Here is a 9,996-nt window from a genome sequence, read left to right on the forward strand (position 1 = left end):
GTACGTTATTAGTTATATATAGTTCAGGGTTGGGAGTACGTTAGTTATATTTCAGGGTTGGGGAGTACGTTAGCTATATTTCAGGGTTGGGGAGTACGTTAGCTATATTTCAGGGTTGGGGAGTACGTTAGCTATATTTCAGGGTTGGGGAGTACGTTATTAGTTATATATAGTTCAGGGTTGGGAGTACATTACGAGTTATATTTCAGGGTTGGGGAGTACGTTATTAGTTATATATAGTTCAGGGTTGGGAGTACATTACGAGTTATATTTCAGGGTTGGGGAGTACGTTAGCTATATTTCAGGGTTGGGGAGTACGTTACGAGTGATATTTCAGGGTTGGGGAGTACGTTATTAGTTATATATAGTTCAGGGTTGGGGAGTACATTACGAGTTATATTTCAGGGTTGGGGAGTACGTTATTAGTTATATATAGTTCAGGGTTGGGAGTACATTACGAGTGATATTTCAGGGTTGGGAGTACGTTACGAGTTATATTTCAGGGTTGGGGAGTACGTTATTAGTTATATATATATTTCAGGGTTGGGAGTACGTTAGCTATATATTTCAGGGTTGGGAGTACGTTAGTTATATTTCAGGGTTGGGGAGTACGTTATTAGTTATATATAGTTCAGGGTTGGGAGTACGTTACGAGTTATATTTCAGGGTTGGGGAGTACGTTAGCTATATTTCAGGGTTGGGGAGTACGTTAGCTATATTTCAGGGTTGGGGTGTACGTTATTAGTTATATATAGTTCAGGGTTGGGAGTACATTACGAGTTATATTTCAGGGTTGGGGAGTACGTTAGCTATATTTCAGGGTTGGGGAGTACGTTATTAGTTATATATAGTTCAGGGTTGGGAGTACGTTAGTTATATTTCAGGGTTGGGAGTACGTTAGTTATATTTCAGGGTTGGGGAGTACGTTATTAGTTATATATAGTTCAGGGTTGGGAGTACGTTACGAGTTATATTTCAGGGTTGGGGAGTACGTTACGAGTTATATTTCAGGGTTGGGGAGTACGTTAGCTATATTTCAGGGTTGGGGAGTACGTTTTAGTTATATATAGTTCAGGGTTGGGGAGTACGTTATTAGTTATATATAGTTCAGGGTTGGGAGTACATTACGAGTTATATTTCAGGGTTGGGGAGTACGTTAGCTATATTTCAGGGTTGGGGAGTACGTTACGAGTGATATTTCAGGGTTGGGGAGTACGTTATTAGTTATATATAGTTCAGGGTTGGGGAGTACGTTAGCTATATTTCAGGGTTGGGGAGTACGTTATTAGTTATATATAGTTCAGGGTTGGGAGTACGTTACGAGTGATATTTCAGGGTTGGGGAATACGTTACGAGTGATATTTCAGGGTTGGGGAGTACGTTATTAGTTATATTTCAGGGTTGGGGAGTACGTTATTAGTTATATATAGTTCAGGGTTGGGAGTACGTTACGAGTGATATTTCAGGGTTGGGGAATACGTTACGAGTTATATTTCAGGGTTGGGGAGTACGTTAGCTATATTTCAGGGTTGGGGAGTACGTTACGAGTGATATTTCAGGGTTGGGGAGTACGTTATTAGTTATATATAGTTCAGGGTTGGGAGTACATTACGAGTGATATTTCAGGGTTGGGGAGTACGTTATTAGTTATATATAGTTCAGGGTTGGGAGTACATTACGAGTGATATTTCAGGGTTGGGAGTACGTTACGAGTTATATTTCAGGGTTGGGGAGTACGTTATTAGTTATATATAGTTCAGGGTTGGGGAGTACGTTACTAGTGATATTTCAGGGTTGGGGAGTACGTTACTAGTGATATTTCAGTATTGTTGGTATTTTCATAATCATGTAATGTTTCTGTTTTATGAGTCTACAGCCATGCTAGCAGCTAAGTGAAGCTGTACAGCTAAAAGCATCACCACACATCTAGCATACTGATGTTTTATCCATCCATTACAATAACTTTTATATGATTAGCATTAGCATCATGAAGCGCCATACAGTGATGACGCCGTCCTTCTTGTGGTGCATGGAGAGTTCAGCCAGGCCGGTTAGGAATAGCTGATTAGCTGTGTTGTATGCTTGTCCTGCCTCCACCATCTTACTGCACAGCTTCATCACCTGAATAGTCGGAGACACAGATTACTGACCAATAAGCTCTCGTCACAGGTCATGTTTATAAGACAACGAGAAAACATGAGACGTCTGTAGATGTAGGAACAGTTTCAGCCATAGGGGGCAGCAGTACTGCAGTACAGCAGTACTACAGTACTGCAGTACAGAGGTAGAGCAGTGTGAGTTGGTCATAGCAAAGGGGACAGCACTAGTGCTTAACCATAACTGTAGAAGTAGTAATAGGAGTACCGTTAGAAGCAGTATTAGTATTTGTAGTAACAGAACTAGTAGTAGTAGTAATAATAGTAGTGTTGTAGTTAGAGAAGTAGTAGTAGTAGCAGTAATAGTAACAATAGTAGTATTAATAGCAGAATTAGTTACAGTAGTAACAATATTAGTTGAAGTAGTTGTAGTAGTATCAACAGTCACAGCATAAGTAATATCAGTAGTACTAGTGGTAACAATACGGACAGTAGTAGTAATATTAATAGTAACAGTATTACCATTAGTAATAATGGTATTTACAGTAGTATTAACAGTACTAACAGTGGCAGTATTACTTACAGTACCAACAATACTAACAGTAGTAGTAGTACTAACAGTAGTGGTAATATCAGTAGCATTATATATCAGGAGTACAGTACTAACAGTAGTAGTATCAATACTGTCAGCAGTACTTGTATTATTAGTATTAATAGTATTTACAGTAGTACTACCAGAAGTACAGTACACTAGTATTACAAGTAGGCCTACTAACAGTAGTCGCAGTAGTAGTAATTGTAGTTGTAGCAGCAGCAGCAGTAACAGTACTAGCAGTAGTAGTTGTAGTAACTTAGTACTTGTACCTTGTCCAGTTGTGTCTCCAGTACAGAAACATCCGCCTCGCAGTTCTCCAACTTCAGTCTGAACAAAATAAACACAACACCGTCAGGACTTCTGCACATGCGCGGTTTGCACATGCTTGGCGGTGCAGTGTGTACTTACCTGAACTCAGGTGAGTCTTTGATGCACTCCTCAAAGTCGAGCAGAGAGTCCATGTTGCGTCACTGAGTCAGCTGTTAATAACGTTTATTAGCCTATTAGCTTAGCATCAGCGCCGTGTCTCTCCCACCCAGCAGCTCCTCTCTCTCTCTCTGATGATTCATTTTACATCAAACTCCGTCCGCGAGCGGGAAAACTGCCGATCACCTTCTGCCACGAGCCTAATCGATAGTTTCGCATCGATTGGACACGGTGCACGCGCGCCTGCCCGCCGCGCACGTCGTTGCGGGGTTTAATTAGCGCCAATAAAAAGGTGCGTTTGGTTTGTTTTCAGCGTAACAGCTGTTCGTGCATCCTGCAGCCAGCTGCTGCTCCGCCTAACATCCGGGTCGGTTGGCTCAGAGCCTGACAGCGCAGACACAGCGCCCCCTGCGGCCCGGGGTGGTACCGAGACCGGGACTCCTGGTGGATCTTCAGTGGTTTTTGTTTGACAGTATTTATTCACTGTTGCAGCTGCGAACGGCTGATTTGTAAAGGAATATCTACAACAGTCATTTAAAATATTTACAATGTCTACACTGTTTCTGATAAACCTGATGGTATTTTAATGGACAAAAAATGTGCTTTACTTTCAAAAACAAGGACGTATCCAAGTGAGCCCAAATATATTTACTACATGTTTAACTTACCACCTGTAATTTAAGTTCATTGATCTGTAAAAAATGTTGAATATACAAAGGAAAGCTTTATTCAAATTCCTGGTGGACTTCAAGCTCACACAACAGAAATTCAAAGTAAGAAAAACAAATGCAAGCAGGTAGCAAACACAGACTGGGTCTCTGGACCTGACCAGGACAGGAAGCAACACCTTTTTGAGATCAGCTGCAGACCTGCTGCCTCCGAGTCTTTATGATTTCAGCCTCCAGGAGGCTTTGTGACATCCAGGGATCGGTTTCAGTAAATATGTCCACAGGTTCTGAGCAGGTCATCCTGAGCGAGTCCCGAATAGGTGATTTGATCCAGTAATTCACAAAAGACCATCTGAAAAGTTTAATTTGAATGTTTCTGCTGTCCATCCTCAGATTGATTCTGACCCCCAGGTTGGAGACCGCTGCTGTGCAGAGCTGCAACGATTAATCGATTAGTTGCCAACTATTAAATTAATCGCCAACTATTTTAAATAACTCACTCATTGGTTTGAGCTATTTTTTTAAAGACAAATTATTTTAGCTTCTTAAATGTTAATTTTCTGGTTTCTTTGTTCCTCTGTGACAGTAAACTGAATATATATTTATATTTGGGTTGTGGCCAAAAAAAAAAAGTTTGAGGACGTCTTTATAGGCTTTGGCTTTTATAGATCAAACTGATCGATTAATTAAGAAAACAACAGATGAATCGACAGTGAATATAATCGTTAATTGCCGCCCTGCTGCTGGGTGCTGTTGGCATGAAGTATATAAGCGGGATACAGCAACCGACTGAGGAACTAAAAAGACTGAAAGATCGATCAAACGCTTGAAGACTCGTAGTAAAGTAAAGTCGACTGTGGAGTTTACAGTGTCGCTGTGCTCAGATTGGAGGACAAAAATAAATAAACATACACATGTACGTAAAACTTCCCTGGTGGTCTAGTGGGTAGGATTCGGCGCCCTCACTGCCGTGACCTGGGTTCAATTCCTGGTCAGGGAATGCAGACTTTATAGGGGGAACTGGAAGCCCAACTGCTCCTAATTAGGATTGGTTATATACAGAGAAGGTACTTTTACTATGAAATACGTAAGTATAGCGAAGCCCTGATCAATCAGAACTCCATTCAGAAAACAAGCCTTTTAAAAGCTGTTTGCTTCCCATTTTGCTGACAGACCTGACAAAGCATGAGTTAACATTTTTAACAAATCAGCATCACGATGTAGATATTTCGGCATCAGCTTATTGCATCTAAATCACAGCAAAATGTTTGTTTTGTGGACACGTGCGAGCAGTCCAGCGGTCAAACACGCGCTGAAAGCGATACAAGATTTTAAAAATCGCGTTGTCCGTGAAACCAGCATTAAAGTTGAATGAACTCCGACCGCTCTGATGTAAAGTGGCGGCTGAAGATGAAGAGCGATCAAAGAAAGATAAACACTCGGGTCATTAAATCCCTTCAGCGGCAAAGATAAAGAAAAAGGTTTTTATTGACAAACAGACAAGACAACGAGGAGACAGATCAATCAGACGTGCGTGTTCAGAGGCCAATAGAAAGCAAGATCACGGTGACGTTGTCGGCACAGCCCCGCCTCACCGCCTCGCTGGCCAGCTGCTGGCAAGCGGCTTCAAACCTCAGCTCCTCCTCCGTCAGCCCCGGCCTCGGCTCCACGCTCCCCTCCTGCAGCACGACAAGGCAAGAATGTACACGCTGTACACACTACTGTACACGCAGTACACACTACTGTACACGCTGCTGTACACGCTGCTGTACACGCAGTACACACTACTGTACACGCTGCTGTACACACTACTGTACACACTGCTGTACACGCAGTACACACTACTGTACACGCTGCTGTACACGCTGCTGTACACGCAGTACACACTACTGTACACGCTGCTGTACACACTACTGTACACACAGTTCCAGTTTATTACAACTCAGCTCTCATTCAGGTAGTTCTGTCCTGTCATATCTTCCAGTCAGACATCTAAAAGTTATATTACTTCTATTTGGGGGATACACATGTTTGTGTTTAGGGCCAAAATACATTTTTGATCTTCTGCTTCGTTATGAACCATCCAGACCTCTCAGCTGGTCTGGGATCAGGTCTGCTTTCTGTCCCCAGAGTCAAAACTTTTACTGTCCTGTTTTACCCTGTTTTTATTTTCTATTTCACCCTTTTCAAATTTATATTTGAATGTGTTTCTTTTTCAATTTCCCTGTTGCTTTTGAATTGCCTTGTTGTTGAAATGTGCTATACAAATAAGCTTGCCTTGCCTATGTTTTGGAACTACAGTTCCCATGATGCTTTGGGGGATGTAAACTGGTGTCATGGAGAGAGTCACGGCTTGAGCCCACCGCCTTTTTTGTAGCCTATATGCGTTTAGTCATATAGGCGACATTTAGTCAAATTGTTCCCATTCAAGTTGCTGAAGAGGTTAGCTACGGAAGCCCTGAGAGTCCATACATTCATACATTTTATTTACTCCGTTTTCCCCGTGATAACGAGTGAATTTAATTAGTTTTCTAGAGATTTTTATGTACTTTGTATGTCATTATCCCAAAATGTTGTTTTCCCAAGATAATGGGATTCTGACTCGTGCTCTCCAAAAGGGCAAATCTGTATAATCCAGTGAGGCAAGGAGGCAAATATCTGACGATGACTGTTACAAAATGTCCATCAGGAGTCCTAAAAATGTGTTCTATCAAAATTACTCACACAAAAGTAAACAACTCCGACGCCAAACTTACTTGCCGACCTCTGTACTAGACTATCATTTTGTTTTCTCTCAAGATCACAAATTAATTACGTCATTATATTGGGGAAAAAGTTTCATTATCTGGTAAATTATCTGGTCATCTCGGGAAAACAACATTTGTTATAATGACATAAAGAACTCGAGATCTCAGGGAAACAAATTAAATTAACTCGTCAAGGGAAAACAAGTGAATAAAAATGTATGAATGTTTGGCCTCTTGGGGCTTCCGTAGTTAGTAGCTTCTGTTAGCAGTTAGCATCGATGTCCAGACAGCTGTCACTGGATCACGGTGATGCTGAAAAAAACCTTTTTATACGCACTGGACGTCAGAGGTAACGATTAGAAAGTCGCACTGAATCTTTAAATATGTGGATTGTGTCTGTGTCAAACATCTGAAGCCTCTGAATGTTTAGAAGATATGAAAATTAAAGATATTACAAATTTCAGCAAGGAAAGCTACAATGTTTTGTTTTTTAAATCTGAAACCAGGAGACACGTTGAACTTAGAACATCCCTAAAAAGCAGTTTCACAGGTGAATAAACAACGAGCAGTCAAAGACGATGAGGAAAACTGAGTGCACACAGCTACAGTAAATACGGTACGTCAAAGCTGACATGAAACCAGGAAACCAGAAACCTGCAGGACGCCGAGGACGAACTTCACAGCTTCATCTGCAGAAAACACTTTGAACAAACCGTCACAGGCCAGGATGATAAACCTGCAGACACACAGACAGACAGAGGACATGTAAGCAGCTTTGGACAGAGCCAGGCTAGCTGTTTCCCCCCGTTCCCACTCTTTATGCTAAGCTAAGCTGTTCTTTTTCCTCTAGCCAACCAGCAGCGACTGTCCGTGGTTCTGTTCTTGCCTGTCATTGGCTGTGAGCTGACACCTCCTCACGTCGGGGGACGAAATGACCCCACAGCGTTTGTACTGACCGTCTCCGATAGAGCGAGACACCTCGAGGACGCCGAGCACCCTGCCGTCCCTGCAACACACACACAGAAACCGTTAAACGTAAAACACCGAACCAGCAACTGAATTTAAATACTCCATTAGTCGCTTTGAGCCATGCTGGCAAGAACAAACGCCAAAACACGTCCGGTTCCAGCTTCTCACATGAAAATTTGCTGGTTTTCTTTGTCTTCTATTAGAGATGCACAGATACCTGGGCTTTGGAAATCGGCTGATGCAGAGTAGCGACCCAAAACCAGTGTAAAATGAATAAGCTGCGGTCTTCACGTGGGACGTCACGATACCAGAAATGTAGTAGTCGATACAGATACCAGTGAAATTCCAGTATTCTCGATACCAATTTGATACCAAGGTGAAAAACAAAAACAGAACAATCAATCCCTTCGTGTACTTCAACAGACACTCCTCTCACTAAAACATTTGAACATTACAAAGAACAAACTAACAGCTGGGAAAGCTGTGAGAGGATGTCCAGGACAGATTAGAGGTAGTTTGATGTCAATATATTCATAAATAAGCAAACTGTTAAAATTACAACCTTACGCTCTGCATAATTAATTAATTGAACTTTTCTTTACAAACTCTCAGGTGTGAAATGTTTGAGGATGGTCTCTACCTGTACTGGCAGCGGTTTGAGATTTTTATATTTAAAACTAAACAGTTATTGATGACTGAAATGGATCGTATTGACCTTTTCAGACTCCTCCCACAGTAACGGGTGCGTTTGACTGACGTTCAGTTCTTAGAGCTGCAAACTGCATCGTCATCTTTGGTGATTTTTAGGTGATCAAAGTGTGAAACGTCTGCCTGAATCAGTTCTCCAACAGATCCAGAACTGGGAGAAATCCAGGCTTTGACACGGAGCAGCTGAAGTTAACAGCCGTGAAACTAACTTCACCCCGGTTTTGTCGCCATCTTCCTTCGGTACCTAGAAATAAAACGACTACCGACACGTTTTCAGAATTTTAAAATGTTCGGCTCTACCAGCGCACTGCTGAAGCATTGCATAGATTGGCCCCCTTGTCACCGACACCCAATCCAGCATCGGGCCGATAGCAGTATTATATATTATATGAATATCTTTTGGACAAACAGTAAATGTATCTGCAGGAATAAAACAGAAACAAGCAAAAAGAATAATTAATGAAAGATTTACAGACTCATTTACATATTAACCTCTTAACATTTCAAAGGCCCGCCCGCCCACGGGCCGTCAGCTCCTGGCGGCAGCTTTCGGTATGTGCACACAGCTGCTATGTTAACTTCATGCTCATATGATCCACCGTCTGAAATCCTCGTGATTCGACCAACGCAAACCATTTCAAGACACGGTCAGACCAGCCAGTACAAGCAAAATTGACGCGACTCACCTATGAGGCCTCACAGTAACTTAATCCCCCGGTCGATTATATTCCAACAAAAACGGTCTTGTTACGCTGTCAAAGGTCCAGACGATCCAATCCAGAATACACAGCTGGCCAATCACAGCGCAGTATAGAACTCGCTCTAACAGACACTTTCATGGCTGCGCTCCATTGACTCTGATGCAGAAAGAATCGTTTTCTAGCTTTTTCTGGCTCTATTTTTCTAAGATCTGGTCAAACGCTGTTCCTGCAGCATCTTGTAATAGTTACAGCAGCTACCCAGAGAGGCTGAAAGGAGAAGTACGATTTATTCTCTAAAACCTGAAACAAATCCAGAAATATGTTGGCTGTGGATTGTTCCTAATGTAAAGTTAGTTAGCTAGCGTTAGCTAACTAACTCAGTCTGAGTCCCCTTGAGTCCCTTTGAGTCCGTCTGAGTCCCTTTGAGTCCCTTTGAGTCCCTTTGAGTCCGTCTGAGTCCCTTTGAGTCAGTCTGCGTCCCTTTGAGTCAGTCTGCGTCCCTTTGAGTCCCTTTGAGTCCGTCTGAGTCCCTTTGAGTCAGACTGAGTCCCTTTGAGTCCCTTTGAGTCCGTCTGAGTCCCTTTGAGTCAGACTGAGTCCCTTTGAGTCCGTTACAACAGTAACTAAGGGGGGCGGGGCTTAGCGAAGGGTCAATTGTGCTGAAGACTGGCACTTCGTGTAGCCAATAAAATTCTGAAAATAACGATATCCAGCTTTAAGTAGGAAGTTCATGATCTACCTGCAAAAAAACACGTCTGCGTCGAGCTGCCGGCTGATACGGAGCGATACAGCAGCAGCCGCCTGCCGCCAAGGGGCGGGGCTGTTTTAGAAAAAATACGCTAAGACACACACTCATGGTACGAAATGTAAACTTGTTCTAGGTAAGGCTTTATGCTGCGGCCCTACAGTGTTTCCCAGCTGTAGTTGTCTGCAGGCATTTGTTAGCAAACATTTTCAAGCGGAAATGAAAAATATATTAGTTTTAGTGTGTTTAAACTTATATTAATCAATTCCAGTAGCTCTTACAGTCATTCTGACTTTATTCTGTGTTATCTTTCAGAGAAGCCCAAAACCAGGCAGATACTC

The 9,996-nt window shown here is 42.3% G+C and overlaps 3 protein-coding genes across 3 annotated transcripts in view; all 3 read right to left on the reverse strand.

The window, feature by feature from the left end:
* The window catches only part of zgc:162872 (BAR_ACAPs and ArfGap_ACAP domain-containing protein), a 28,218-nt gene extending 24,630 nt beyond the window's left edge, over window positions 1–3,588 (reverse strand). Inside the window, exons 1-3 of the mRNA XM_046073181.1 lie at window positions 3,100–3,588; window positions 2,961–3,018; window positions 2,002–2,121 (exon numbers count right to left, since the gene is read on the reverse strand). Coding sequence (XP_045929137.1) covers window positions 2,002–2,121; window positions 2,961–3,018; window positions 3,100–3,152 — 231 coding nt within the window. The 5' untranslated portion in view covers window positions 3,153–3,588. The remainder of the gene's footprint in view (window positions 1–2,001; window positions 2,122–2,960; window positions 3,019–3,099) is intronic.
* LOC123985567 (SH3KBP1-binding protein 1-like) overlaps window positions 1–9,996 on the reverse strand; it is a 234,595-nt gene that overhangs the window by 92,740 nt on the left and 131,859 nt on the right. The gene's annotated exons all lie outside the window — the stretch shown is intronic.
* Window positions 5,256–9,996, reverse strand: part of LOC123985569 (integrin-linked kinase-associated serine/threonine phosphatase) — an 11,514-nt gene continuing 6,773 nt past the window's right edge. The window contains exons 8-10 of the mRNA XM_046073184.1: window positions 7,419–7,538; window positions 7,187–7,268; window positions 5,256–5,464 (exon numbers count right to left, since the gene is read on the reverse strand). Of these exons, the coding sequence (XP_045929140.1) occupies window positions 5,324–5,464; window positions 7,187–7,268; window positions 7,419–7,538 (343 nt within the window). The 3' untranslated portion in view covers window positions 5,256–5,323. The remainder of the gene's footprint in view (window positions 5,465–7,186; window positions 7,269–7,418; window positions 7,539–9,996) is intronic.

This window comes from Micropterus dolomieu, linkage group LG17 (assembly GCF_021292245.1).
Source record: "Micropterus dolomieu isolate WLL.071019.BEF.003 ecotype Adirondacks linkage group LG17, ASM2129224v1, whole genome shotgun sequence".
NCBI lineage: Eukaryota > Metazoa > Chordata > Actinopteri > Centrarchiformes > Centrarchidae > Micropterus > Micropterus dolomieu.